This window comes from Pseudophryne corroboree, chromosome 8 (genome assembly GCF_028390025.1).
Source record: "Pseudophryne corroboree isolate aPseCor3 chromosome 8, aPseCor3.hap2, whole genome shotgun sequence".
NCBI classification, from domain to species: Eukaryota; Metazoa; Chordata; class Amphibia; order Anura; family Myobatrachidae; genus Pseudophryne; species Pseudophryne corroboree.
In genome coordinates this window covers 214,705,716-214,720,844 of record NC_086451.1, presented here as the reverse complement: position 1 = coordinate 214,720,844, position 15,129 = coordinate 214,705,716, and the positions used below count along the sequence as shown (strand labels likewise).

Here is a 15,129-nt window from a genome sequence, read left to right as displayed (position 1 = left end):
CAAATAAAAGGTTAGTGTTGTTTACACAACACATACAGTAGCAAAGAAAAAATGTCTGGTTATTTAGTTGTTACCCCAGTCATTAAGGGTTTAATTAAAACAATGGCCCTCATTCCGAGTTGTTCGCTCGCAAGCTGCTTTTAGCAGCATTGCACACGCTAAGCCGCCTCCTACTGGGAGTGAATCTTAGCTTAGCAAAATTGCGAACGAAAGATTCGCAATGTTGCGAAAAGATTTATCTGTGCAGTTTCTGAGTAGCTCGAGACTTACTCTTCCAGTGCGATAAGTTTAGTGCTTGTCGTTCCTGGTTTGACGTCACAAACACACCCAGCGTTCGCCCAGACACTCCCCCGTTTCTCCAGCCACTCCTGCGTTTTTCCCAGAAACGGTAGCGTTTTTTCACACACTCCCATAAAACGGCAGGTTTCCGCCCAGAAACACCCACTTCCTGTCAATCACACTCCGATCACCAGAACGAAGAAAAAACCTCGTAATGCCGTGAGTAAAATACCAAACTTCTTAGCAAATTTACTTGGCGCAGTGGCAATGCGAACATTGCGCATGCGCAATTAGCGGAAAATCGATGCAATGCGATGAAAATTACCGAGCGAACAACTCGGAATGAGGGCCAATAACCTGACCTTGTCACAAAGAGAAGCCATAAACATACTTTGGTCCTGGCTGAAAAGAGAAAACCTCCATGATTGCAGAACTGCTCCATAAATCATTGTCTTAATTGATGTCTGTTTGTTATTTAAGTATGTAAATATCCACTATTTTTTTTATGTACCCTAATAATTTCTGCAGCAGGAGCACTTTAAGAGAGGAGGAAGCCCGTGTTCAGCCTCCTCCGTTCGGGCCCCCTCCTCTCTGCCTGGAGCGCTGTAGAGTCTGAGCCCTAGAGGCTCAGACTACTGCGCATTCGCAGATTTCTGGGAACATGGCGTGGTGGCCATTTTCCCTGAGATTTCTCTACTACGCATGCGCAAATCTCCGTGAAAATGGCAGCCGAGCCATTTTCACTGTATTTTCACAGCGCTGCAGATGCCGGCGGTGGACTCCGCAGGGGTGAGCATTTTAAAATTGGGTGCAGCGTGTGCGGTGGGAGCCCCCTCTGGACTCAGGGGCACACGTGCACTGCACATACTGCACCCATTATAGAAACGTCAGTGTTCTGCAGACATTCTTGTTACTCTTTTTCTGTTTTAGAGCAGCAACATAGTTTCCCCAAAACAAAAGTCCAGGTTGCCTGGCAAATTCCACTGTAGTGAATAAATTCAGACTATTGCATACCCTCCAACATTTTACACATAAAAATCGATACAAAGTCGATAAGGGGGCGTAGCCACGGAGTAAAGGGCCGTGGTCACGCCCTTTTTCCTATACTTTCAATGGAAGTTTGGAGAGTCACAAATCGGTACAGACCAGAAAAAAAAAGGTACTGTACCTGCCAAAAAGGTACAGTTGGAGGGTATGCTATTGTTATTTTACATTTGCTTGATACAGAGACCTGCTTAAATCTGCAGCTCATTAGTTGCTTATTGGGAAGCAAAAACTAACAACCTTACTCTAAAAAAACACAATGGTATCCACATTTTTGTACATTGAATCTCAGATCTGAACTGAAACAGGGCAGCAAACTTCCATACATTGTTTTTTTATGACACATACATTTTAAAAGCAGCAATCACACATATTTTGTTTTATTTTTTTTATTTAATAGCAAGCTAAGGGTCTATAAAGAAATAATCTGATTTCTTAGCTATTCACCCCGTTTCATTATTTCTCTTTTCAGTAACTCTCTGGAGGGCATTGAAATATGGCTGCCACAGCACACACTGCTACACTTAATACAAACGTCACACGTTGAAGCCCTTTACTGTAAAATTATACAGAATGATAGTTGTTCAAATCAATGTATTGCTCTATCACATGTGCATGTAAGGAAGGGGCTGATCTAAACTAAAAATAATTCACCCAGAAGATAATAATGTACATGCAAAAGAAAGTTACATCCTACATGATATTAGTAATGCAGATATCTTGGTTATATACATTTGCAATCACATGGTAAGCCACCAGCCACAACAAGGCATCTTTGCTCTGGTGGTCCTATGCTACATATAATAGCACCTTCTTTGGGTCATACATTTATTTATTTATTTCTAAATTGAGAGCAAGCTCACCTGGAGTTACCCCAAGATAGTCCAATTTGACACTACAAGGATCATCATACCCTCCATCTATTGATCCCATACAGGCATCTCAGAACAGTGATGCACAGAATTATAGTTGCTCAAATCAGTTTATAGGTCCATCACATGTGCATGTAAGGGACGGGTTAATCTAGACTAAAATAAAAACAAATTCCTCCAGCACATCATAATGGACCAGCAAAATAGACCTACATCCTACAGTACATGATGTTGATAATGATAATAATAATGGAGATATGTCAGTTACATAGATTTGCAAACATATGGCAAGGCGTCTCTGCTCTGGTGGTCCTACGCTACATGACAATAGCAATTACACCATCCACAACAAACTTTTAGGTGGAAAACGTTGTTCAATATCATTTGTAAGTAAATTGCTTCTGATTTTTCCTCTCCATAGGCAGACATGCAGGTGGACAAAGAGAAGCAGAACTTCTATCAATCTTCACTTGAATATGTCTACCAGATCCAGGAGGTGCAGGAGAGCAAGAAGTTCAGCATTGTGGAACCGGTAAAGATTTTTGTGCTAGATAATTAGCAGTGCAGGAGAATACCATAACTTTGATTTTCTCAATGTCTTCAATAAAATAAAACTTGATTAGGATCTAGGGTATAGCCAGAGGCATAAAGTAACCCATACCTTTATGAAATTCAGTTTTCAAAATATATAGAATAAAGCAGTAGTGTATAGATACTAATAACAGTCCTGGTTTTATGTTTTTTTGTGTTAACCTGTATGTAGAATATTATTGGATTTCAAAAGTAGTCTCATGTACAGTATAGCTGATATAAGTATATACTGACAGCACTGCAGACCACAATACAAGAAAATCCAGTTGGAAAGCTGTATGTTTAACATGGAGTGGCCCAACTGCTGCCAGAGCTGGTTAATGTCGCTGCCAGGTCAGTGATTCTGATAGGGCTCCAATTTATTTTGAATTACCATTGTTTGTGCTATATTTGTATGCAATACGTACAGGATGCAATTCAAGGAATTTACAAAAAACTGGGACTGCTGTTTTCGTTTATACACTACATTGTTAATACACTTAAACAAAATTTCTCTAGCATCCATAAAGGATATTGGTGAATCTAGTACGATGGGGTATAGACGGGGTCCAAAGGAGCCGGTGCACTTTAAATTTCTTCACTGGGTGTGCTGGCTCCTCCCCTCTATGCCCCCTCCCACAGGCAGTTTAGAAAAAAGTGCCCTCAGGAGAGGATGCACATCTCTGAGCTCCAGAGAGTTTTCTTCAATTTCTTTTTAATTTTTTTTTTTCTCGGTATGCTGTTTGGGCAACAGCATACTTGCACCATGTGAGTTAGGGCGGAAACGGTCACCGGCATTGCGAGGTGCAGAGCCGCTTTCCTGCTGCAGGATCACCGTCCTGAGGGGTTGTTGTTCAGTGGGGCACTGCGCCTTGGCTGTCACAATCACAGCACGCCTTATACCCCTAACACTGCCTGAAGGTGATGTCTGTGGTGAGTACAAACCGCGGGGTCCCCCGGGTCACAGTGTGACCTTCCTGGGGGGGTCCCGCTAGGGTCATCCGTGTAGACTGGCTGACAGTCGCTTGAACTAGCACTTGTGTGATGTATCTGGGTCCTCTACAGGACAGACATTATTAGTGTTTACTGTGATATACAGTAGTTAGCTGTCAGCCTCACTGGGGCTGTGCAGCTAGGGGTGTGCTGGTGTCCTCTCTGTGTGTCTCCTCTCACATACAGTAAGGGCAGACTTGAGATATATTATGGTCTGTGTGTATGTGTATGTTATTGTGCTTACTGTGAAACATGGGTAAACACAAGCTGTGCAGTGTATGTCACACTAGATTCTCTCCAGTATCATCTGATTCTGTTTCTTGTGAACAATGCAGCCAATCTTCACAAATCAGTGAAGGTGCTGGGGGAGAGGGTCCAGAGCCTGCATGGCTGGGGTCTCTGAAAAATATGATGCCTGATATGTCATCCCAGCTCACTGCTAATGTTCAGAAAACTCAGCTACTACAACAGGCTGTTGCAGATTTAGCTGCTAGGGCAGATGTTACACGGCCCCCCTCCTCTCATGCAGGACCACAAAAGCGTGGTTTGCCTGCTGTACTATCTGACACAGATGAGGATATACAGGAGGATGGGGAGGACTGTGATCCCGTTAGTGGGGATACCGACTCTGCTCAGGGTATTGAACCCCCTAATTCTGGCTATACGGGCGTCACAGCAGTCGTTTTTCTTTACACAAAACAAGCCTAATGTCACTTTCCCTGATTCTGCAGAGTTAGATGACCTATTAAAGTTGGCCTGGAAAAAACAGACAAAAAATTCTAAGTGTCAAACAAGTTTTTGTGCACTTTCCCATTTGCTCCTGAACGTAGGAAATTTTGGGAGGAACCCCTGGGGGTTGATGTATCAGTCTCTCGGCTGTCCAAAAAGGCGGTGCTGCCTGCCCCGGGCTCCTTTACCATAAAGGGTCCTGGGGATAGGAAAATAGAAACTACACTCAAATCTATTTACATTGCAGCAGGTGTATCGCAAAGGCCGGTCATTGCGGGTTGCTGGATGACCCATGCCATTCATTCATGGGACACTCAAATTCAGGAGGGCCTCTCCGGAGCTACGCCCCTGGTCACTATGGTGACCCTCCTGAAGCACATTCAGGACACTACACACGTCCTCTGTGATTACCTCAAGGAGATGGGGAACATTAATGCTAGGACCACTGCCATGGCAGTGTCGGCGCAGGGTCTTATGGTTGCGTCAGTGGATAGTGGACGCGGAATCCAAATGCAGTGTGGAATCCCTCCCCTTTTCAGGGGAATGGCTCTTTGGGGTTTAATTGGATACATGGATTTCCAAAGTTACGGCTGGGAAATCCACGTTTCTCCCCTCTGGGGCCCCGCCAGCGAGACGCTCCTACCCGAGGCCGTCTGTACAGTCCTTTCGGTCTCACAGATTTCGATCTAAGGTCAGAGGTGCCTCCAACGCGACTAGAGGCACCAGACGTAAGTCACGAAAGCCTGCAAGCACCAGCTCTCAGGAACAGACCACCAGTTCTGCTTCCACTAAGGCCTCAGCATTACGGTGCCCACCCACCCCGAGGGGATCGCGAGGTGGGATTTCGAGTGCGTCACTTCAGCCGCATCTGGGAGGCTTCCTGCCAGGCTACCTGGGTCAGGGATCTCGTTTCTCAAGGCTACAAGCTGGAGTTCGACAGTGCTCCTCCCCAACAATTTTTCAAATCAAGCTTACCTGCTTTGGAGGATATGCAGGTTATGTTGCAACAGGCCATCCTAAAGTTGGTCCAGTCCCACGTCATTGTTCCAGTACCAATACTACAATGAGGCAAGGGTTTTTTCTCCAACCTTTTTGTGGTACCGAAACTGGACGGTTCGGTAAGGCCCATTTTGAAACTAAAGTCCTTGAATCCTTACCTGAAAGTGTTCAAGTTCAAAATGGAATCCTTACAAGCAGTGATTGCGGGCCTGGAAGAACAGGATTTCATGGTTTCCTTGGATATCAAGGATGCCTTCCTCCATATTCCGATTTGGCCACCTCATCAGGCGTACCTGAGGTTTGCCCTGCTGGACAATCACTACCAATTCCAGGCACTGCCCTTCGTCCTGTCCACTGCTCCGAGGGTATTCACAAAGGTGATGGTGGAGATGATGTTCCAGCTCCGGTGTCCAGAGAGTCAATATTGTCCCTTACCTGGATGATCTTCTGATCAAAGCAAGATCCAGGGAGCTTTTGTTGTTCCATATCGACCGCACTATCTAACTTCTGTCACACCATGGGTGGATCCTCAACTTACAGAAGTCCCACCTGGAGCCGACTCAGCGGATACTGTTCCTGGGGATGTTGCAGGATACTGTGGCCCAGAAGGTGTTCCTACCAGAGGACAAGGCGAGAACACTTCAGGAGATGGTCCGCATGGTGCCCCGACCTACTCGAGTGTCCATCCATCTTTGCATAAGATTGTTTGGAAAGATGGTCACCTCATACGAGGCGATCCAGTATGGGAGATTCCATGCCAGGGCTTTTCAGCTGGATCTCCTGTGCAAATGGTCCGGATCACATCTTCAGATGCATCGGGTCATAAGGCTGTCGCCTCAGGCCAGGATTTCCCTCCTCTGGTGGCTGCAGTCCTCCAATCTACTGGAGGACCGGAGTTTCAGAATTCAGGATTGGACCCTTCTCCTGACGGATGCAAGTCTAAGGGGATGGGAAGCTGTCACCCAAGGGGCACAGTTCCAGGGCAGGTGGTCAGCCCACGAAAGACTCCTTCCGATCAACATTCTGGAACTTTGGGCGATCTACAATGCTCTGCTTCAGTCCTCTCCTCTGCTCAGTCGGACAACGCCACAGCAGTGGCGTACGTCAGTTGACAAGGAGGGACAAAAAGCAGAGCCTACATGCAAGAGGTGTCAATGATACTCCTCTGGGCAGAAAGAAATGCAAGCGCAATGTCCACAATCTTCATTCCGGGAGTAGACAACTGGGAAGCGGACTTCCTGAGTCATCACGATCGCCACCTGGGGTAGTGGGGTCTCCACCAGCAGGTGTTCCAGCAAATCATTCACCGGTGGGGCTGCCCGCTGATAGACATGATGGCTTCTCTTCTCAACAAGAAGCTTCACTGGTATTACTCACAAACCAGGGACACTCAGGCGAGGGCAGTAGATGCACTGACGTCACCTTGGCCTTACCGGCTGGTCTACCTGTTTCCTCCGATTCTGTTGCTCCCAAGGGTGCTCAAGTGCATCAGAAATCAGGGAGTCCAGGCAATTCTGATTGCCCTGGATTGGCCTCGGAGGGTTTGGTACGCGGATCTACTGGACATGTCTGTCGAAGACCCTTGGCCTCTGGGTCAGCTCTATCCATTTTCTTCAAGAAGAAATTGGCAGTGTTGCCAGAAGTTCAGACCTTATTGCAGGGGGTACACCACATACAACCTCCTTTTGTGCCGCCTACGGCACCCTGGGATTTGAATGTAGTGTTGGAATTTCTACAGTCCTCCTGGTTTGAACATCTGCTGACGGTAGAAGACAAGTAACTCACGTGGAAGATGGTGATGTTACTGGCCCTGGCTTCTGCTCAACGTGTCTCAGAATTGGGGGCCTTATCGTGTAATAGTCCATACTTGGGTGGTCATTCCGAGTTGAACGCTCGCTAGCAGTTTTAAGCAGCCGTGCAAATTCTTTTGCTGGGAGACCAAGGTAGAGGGCATTACAGTAGTCTAATCGAGATGATAACAAATGCATGTATGACTTTTGGCATATCATCTGAGGGAATTAAGTGCTTGATTCTGGCTATGTTCCTAAGGTGAAAGAATGAGGATTTGACTGTGGCTGATATCTGATGTTTAAGTGTCAGGCCACCATCCAGGACAATGCCAAGATTCCGCACACGATCACTGGTCTGTAATTCTGAATCCCCGAGTGTAAGTCCAGTTGGTTGGCTATGCTGCAGTCTTGTCTTTTGATGTTGCGGTCGTATCATAAGGACCTCTGTTTTATCCGGGTTCAGTCGCAGCCAACTGGCGCTCATCCACTCCTGTAGCTCAGCTAGACAGCCATTTAGGGTTGCTATTGGGTTATCAGTAGTGATGAGCGGATTCGGTTTTACTCCGTTCTCAAAATGGCATCTTATTGGCTCACGGATGTCACGTGTTTTGGATAGCCAATAAGATGCCGTTTTGAGAACCGAGTAAAACCGAGTAAAACCGAATCCGCTCATCACTAGTTATCAGTGCCCGGAGCAAAGGACAAGTACAGTTGTGTATTATCTGCATAGCAGTGGTAGACCAGGCCATGACGCCTGATTATTTCGCCCAATGGGGGCATGTATACTGCAAAAAGCATGGGGGATAGTATATAACCTTGTGGGACACCACATGGCAATGGCACTGGTGGTGATGAGTATAATCCAGACGATACTCTCTGTGACCTGCCTGTGAGAAATGATTTGAACCAGCTTAGGACTGTGCCATCCAGACCACAGAAATGTATCAGTCGCTCAATCAGAAGCCCATGGTCCACGGTACCAAATGCTGCCAAGAGATCCAGAAGGATTAATATTGAACAGTCACCTCTGTCTCTTGCCATCAGAAGATCATTTAACACACACACCAGGGCTGTTTCAGTGCTATGTCTTCTCCTGAATCCTGATTGGAATGGATCATAAATATCATGGGTTGTCAGGCGGGTTTCCACTTGATTTGCAACCACTTTCTCAATAACCTTTCCTAGGAAAGGAAGGTTTGATACCGGTCTGTAGTTGGTCATGCAGTCGGGATCTAAATTAGGTTTTTTAAGAAGTGGTCTAACAATTGCTTCCTTTAGGGGTCCAGGAAAAATGCCTGTCTGCAAAGAGCATTGAACAATTTTTGCAAAGACAGGACCAATTATATCCATACAACCTATTAGAAGCTTGGTTGAGGCAGGGTCCAGATCACAGGTGGTGGGACGCAAAATCCGAGCAATTTCAGCAGTGTCCTTTACATCCACTGGGTCAAAGCTGGTCCATGAAGGCAGGTAGCTTATATTGGCAGGCTCTGTAGTTTGGCACTCCTTTGATGGCACTGTAGAGATTCCCTCCCGGATGGTGTATATTTTATCTGCAATGAAGTTTGCAAACTCGTTGCATCTTGCCTGGGAGAGGGTTTCATCAGTCTGCAGGCATGCTGGCTTGCAAAGCATCTCCACCGTGCGGAAAAGTTGAGCTGGCCTATTGTTTGCTGCTGTGATCTCATTTGACAGGAACTGTGATTTCTTACGAGTGATTGTCGATTTATATTCTTCATTATGCTTTATTAGTTTTGTTTTGTCATCCACTAGGTTAGTCTTCCTCCATCGTCTTTCCAGTCTACGCCCCCTTTTCTTGAGCTCACTAACACTGTTGTCGAAGCATGGAGCTTGACGTTGTGGTTTACGAGGTCTTATACGCACAGGGGCGATAATATCAATTGCAGCCATAACATCCCTATTATAATAACGGACTAGGGAACAGGGATCTTCACAGGCACCCAGTATAGCAGAGAGATCCAGATTTGCGGCAAGAGCCTGGGGAGTCATACCCCTCCTTGGACGATACCTGGTCAACTTCACGTGCAGAGATCTTATTTGAGGGGTTGCAACTGAGAACAAAAGGGAGTAGTGATCTGACCAGATGACTGGGTCTATTTTTAGGTCAGTGACTTCTAATCCAATCTGAAAGACAAGATCGAGAGTGTGACCACTTTTATGTGTGGCAGAAGGAATGACCTGTGTGAATACCAGACCATTCATTGTGCCATTGTCTTGGCCAAGGCGTGAGAGCTCATCATCCACCCATGCATTGAAATCCCAGAGGATGAGCCATCTTTGATGTTCCAGAACCAGGCCAGCAACAGTGTCTGCAATTTCTTGTAGAAATATCTTTCCATCTCTAGGGGGCCGGTAAATGAGAAGTACTCTGAAACCTAATCCTGTCGAACTCCGAGCAGCAATGCACTCGAATGAGCGAGTAATTTCAGTAGGGTGGACCCTAAGTTCAAGTTCTTTTTTGAAGCAGAGAGCCACCCCGCCACCCCTGCGGTCCAGTCTTGGGTTGTGGATGACAGAGTTGTTTGTTGGTACTGCAGCCTCCAATATAGGTGCTGCATTTTCTTCTAGCCAGGTCTCTGTAATACAGGCTAGATCTGCAGATTCAATAAGGTCAGCAATTGTTGCAGTCTTGTTTCTTATAGATCTGGCATTACAAAGGACTGACCTGATTGGGCATACCAGAGGGCCTTCAGTTTTCTTTGTTAGGTGCAGGAGCTCTGGGTATGGGGGTCACAAAGCGAGAGTTGACAGTTCTGTTCTTCCAAACACAGGGCCGTCTTTTGGGTATCACTTCTATTTGATTGTTCTTTGAATATGGAGGTGAGCAGGTGGGCAAATGACTTAGGTGGTTACCGGGGGAAATAAATTTCCGGCCTGCTCGCTTCCCACGAATGCGCCTGTGCTTCCTTTGTAAAATGCCAAGGGATTGGAGAATAGAAGCCTGTGATGGTGTGATAGGAACTGCGGAACGTGGTGGGCGGAGTGAAAGAATGAAGCTGGAGGAATACGTATACATTTGGTCATCAATGACAGATTACTATAAGTATGAGCTGCATATGATGATGATGAGAGAGGGAGAGAAAGCAGTTTTGTTGTTTTTTCCCCCCTTTTTGTGTTTTGTTTTCCCCCAATTTGGTATGTGATCCAAAATTATAATGGGTTTATGAACAAAGTTATTGCTATAACCTATTGGGTATATTTGAAGCAAGTGATAAATAAAATAACTGCTGATTTAGTCAATTATCCTAGGATAGGCAGTCTTTTGGAAAGGTGTTAGAAGCCAATTCCTACTGTGTAGGTGTGAAAAGTCTCAGTGTGAGAGGCCTTTGAAGTAGATTTCTTGTGGGGGTAGTGATAACGTGTCCTGGGAAATGGATCCTGATTTGAAACAGTGAGCCTTCAGCAATTCAGAGCCTGAATATACTGATATTAGTTGATTAATGCAATAAGTCAGTTATTTGTTGCTCAGAGAACAGAGGTGGATGATGTCTAAGTGAGGGGCTGGATGTAGCCAAAGATAGGTTGTAGTCCACAGTACCTTATCTGGGATGTCCAATGCAGAGTACAGCAGCTGCTAACCTGAAGGACTTCTCAGTGGAGGTATGCAGAGGATTCAATCCAGGACTCAATCCAGTGTGTATCTCAGCGCAGGAATGCATATTAAGTACATATTATATAAGGCCAAAATTCATATAGCATTTTTTTATTTCTATTTAAGTATTATAATGTGTGAATTGTAAAAATATTTTAGTAACAGTAACAATGCGCTATGGGGGTCATTCCGAGTTGATCGCAGCCAGCAACTTTTTGCTGCTGGTGCGATCAACTAATCCACGCCTATGGGGGTGTGTATTTTAGCTTAGCAGGGCTGCGTTCGCTTGTGCAGCCCTGCTAAGCTAAAAAGTTTCCAGCAACTAGGAGTAAGGCTGGATCTACTTAACCTGTGCGACGGTTCCAGCGACGTTCCTCCCGGCTTTGACGTCAGACATCTGCCCTCCGTTTGCCTGGACACGCCTGCGTTCGGACGACCACTCCCCGAAAACGGCTTCCAACGGTGAGTATCCGCCCCGGACCGCCTCTCCGCTGTCAATCTTCCTGCGTTCGGCGCTGCGTCTTCTTTTTTCGTTGTGAGCGTCGTTGCCCGGCGACTGTAGTCGCCTGGCAACGACACACGTGCGCAATGCCTACGCCGCGCATGTGCAGTTCTGACCCGTTCGCACCGCAGCAAAGAACTGCTGCGTGCGAACGGGTCGGAATGACCCCCTATGTGCAGTATATATTGCGTAGTGATTACAACATATATATATCAATAATATTGGAACCCTCCCAGTAGTGATATCTTCATGCCATGATGAAAGAGTCTGGTAATGCCTTGCAAACCACTGGCTTACCGTTTATCTCTGCTTTATTCTTCATAATCCAATAATTCCTCTTAAATGTCAATATTGTTTTACCCTCAGGTTCTGGCCTTCTTGCATTGTCTGTTTACTTCTAACAGCCTCACGTTTGAATTGACTCAGGATTTCCTCCCCTACAAACAGCAACTACAGCTCAGCCTTCAGAACGTAAGTGCAGTGATATATGCGTGGTAAATCTCTAACCTTATCCATAGTGCTGATACATAAATTGTAGATGGGTACACAAACACACACTTTCCGCTGATATGAGAGGCCCAGATAGGTTCCCTGTAATGTTGTATGTCTCATTAAAAATTGCCGTCAAAGTGCAGACATCAATTGTTTTGGCAATAATAGTAGTAATAATAATAATAATATAATTTTATTTATGTAGCGCTTTTCTGCAGCAGGACTCAGTCTGTTTACAAGCATCACAAATATAGCACAGAGGTTTAGTATTACATTACGAAGAAAACAAACTGAAAACGTGAATTTAGTAAACATAATGGGCACACTGAGCTTAATGCAGGTTGGTGCCACAGGTTGCATAACCCACCCTTAGCCATTAATTAATATTAACAAAATGTATTTCTCTTACGTCCTAGAGGATGCTGGGGTCCACATTAGTACCATGGGGTATAGACTGGTCCACTAGGAGCCACTGGCACTTTAAGAGTTTGAGAGTGTGGGCTGGCTCCTCCCTCTATGCCCCTCCTACCAGACTCCGTTTAGAAAATGTGCCCGGAGGAGCCAGTCACAGCTAAGGGAGCTCTCCAGAGTTTCTCTAGTAAAAGTTTTCTTAGAGTTTATTATTTTACAGGGAGGCTGCTGGCAACAGCCTCCCTGCTTCGTGGGACTAAGGGGGGGAGCAGTGTCTGCCCTTCAGGGTCTGAGCCACTATCTCCGCTGACAGGACACTGAGCTCCTGAGGGTTCTGATCGTTAGCCGCTCCAGGCGACCGCACACTCCCGCAGCATGCCACCACCCCCTTACAGAGCCAGAAGACATCGGTGGCGAGTGAGTCACCGCCCCCCCTTGCAAGCGGGGAGCCGGTGTGAAGATGGCGGCATCAGGGTAGGGAGCGCAGTACTAACTGCGCTCCGGGGCTCAGCGGTACATAGTGCGGCGCTGTGAGGGGTGCCCTGAGCCAGCGCCTATACCCTACACTGGTCAGCAAGCCTGTCAGGGTCCCCGGATTGCTGCCAGCAGAAATCCTCAGGCCAGTATAATATAATGAAGAGCAGGAAGCAGCACCATGTTCGGGGGGCGGAGCTTCTCCTCAGAATGGATCCAGCAGCGTTCAGCGCCATTTTCCTGCCTGCAGTTCCTGTACAACAGACACTGACAGGGAGCTGTCCCTCCAAGCAACTCCAGCTATCTTGTGCGGTACCAGGGGGTTGTAGAAGGGGGGAAGAGGCTGTGTAAAGTATGTGTAGTCTATTAAGGTACACAGACAGCGCTGGTAGTTTAATTAGTTCTACCTCAAAAAGCGCTGTGTGTGGGTTGGCTCCAGTCTCTGTATCTCTCTGTGGCATATTGTTGAACCTGAGTGGTTAACTTCTATCAAAATAATGATCTCTCAGATCTCTACTAGGGTAACTAATACTGAGACTGAAACTCAGGTGTTGAAGAAGTCTATGGCAGATTGGTAAGGCTCTGTCCCTATTCCTGCAAAATCCCCTAGCATGTTCCCACAGAATAGTGCACTTGCCCAAATTATGCAAGATGACACGGATACCGATTCTGATACTGCAGACGGTGATGGGGATGTGCTGAGAGGGGCGGCATCCCTTGCTACGGGGGTGCAGCTCATACTTGAGGCCATTAGAGATGTGTTAAACATTAATGACACCACACCTGAGCAGGTTGAGGAGGCTTACTTTACTGACAATAAGAAAGCCTCGCTAACCTTCCCTGCGTCTAAAGGATTAAACGCTATATTTGAAAAATCCTGGGAAAACCAGGATAAAAAATTCCAGATCCCAAAAAGGGTTCTGGTTGCTTTTCACTTCCCTGAGGAAGATAGGAAAAAATGGGAAAACCTACCCATTGTTGACGCATCTGTCTCCAGACTGTCTAAAAAGGTAGTTTTACCTGTCCCTGGAACCGGCTGATCGTAAGATTGGCACTACGCTCAGATCCATTTACACTGCTTCAGGAGTGGCGTTAAGGCCCATTATTGCCTGTGCATGGAATTCTAAAGCCATAGTAAAGTGGTCAGGCACATTACTAGAGGATTTGGATACAATGGATAGAAGTGACATTGAATTGTTTTTATGTAACATACAGGATTCTGCGGGGTTCTTGGTGGAATCTATGAAGGACCTGGGTACGCTGACTGCACGGATATCTTCCATGTCGGTCTCAGCCCGCAGGGGACTCTGGCTACGCCAATGGTCTGCAGACGCGGAATCCATGAGAAGTGTGGAGAACCTACTCTACACAGGTCAGGCTCTATTTGGGGAAGCGTTGGATGCGTGGATTTCCACGGCAACTGCGGGTAAGTCACCTTTCCTTCCCTCTGCTACACCTTCTACGAAGAAACCATTTTCTTCAGCTGTGCCGCAGTCCTTTCGGACCGCTAAGGCAAAAAAAAGTCCAAGCCTCCTACCACTTTCTTTAGAGGTGGTCGGGCAAAATCCAAAAAGCCTGCACCCGCAGGCTACCAGGACCAGAGACCTGCTTCTGGTTCCCCAAAATCCTCATCATGACGGTGGACCTCAAAGCCTGGAGGACGGGCTGGTGGGTGCGAGCCTCCGACGTTTCAGCAACATCTGGGTGTCGTCCGGCCTGGATCCCTGGGTACAAGATATTGTGTCCCAGGGGTACAGACTGGAGTTTCAAGAACTCCCGCCTCACCGATTCTTCAAATCAGGCTTGCCAGCTTTGCTGACAGACAGGGCTATCCTACAGGAAGCCATCCTACAGGTCATTGTCCCAGTTCCACATCACATGCAAAACAAGGGTTATTATTCAAACCTCTTCGTGGTACCGAAACCGGATGGTTCGGTCAGACCAATTTTGAACTTGAAATCGTTAAACCCTTACCTGTGGGTGTTCAAATTCAAAATTAAGTCTCTCAGAGCAGTGATTTCAGATCTGGAGGAGGGAGAGTTTCTGGTATCCCTGGATATCAAGGATGCGTACCTCCACATTCTGATTTGGCCGCCTCTCCAGGCTTATCTCAGATTTGCACTGTTAGACAGTCACTATCAATTCCAGGCACTGCCATTCGGCCTCTCCACAGCACCGAGGGTGTTCACCAAGGTGATGGCAGAGATGATGGTTCTCCGCAGACACGGGGTGAACATAATCCCATATCTGGATGATCTGCTGATAAAGGCATCGTCCAGGGAGAAGTTGTTGCAGTCCATTGTTCTCACGACTCATCTGCTCATGGAACATGGTTGGATCCTGAATCTTCCAAAATCACAT

At 46.5% G+C, this 15,129-nt stretch overlaps 1 protein-coding gene across 4 annotated transcripts in view; it reads left to right on the top strand.

The window, feature by feature from the left end:
- The window catches only part of OPHN1 (oligophrenin 1), a 584,093-nt gene that overhangs the window by 349,583 nt on the left and 219,381 nt on the right, over positions 1-15,129 (top strand). For all 4 annotated transcript variants that reach the window (XM_063937075.1, XM_063937074.1, XM_063937076.1 and 1 more), the window contains 2 exons: positions 2,617-2,727; positions 11,758-11,862. In XM_063937075.1, coding sequence (XP_063793145.1) covers positions 2,617-2,727; positions 11,758-11,862 — 216 coding nt within the window. The remainder of the gene's footprint in view (positions 1-2,616; positions 2,728-11,757; positions 11,863-15,129) is intronic.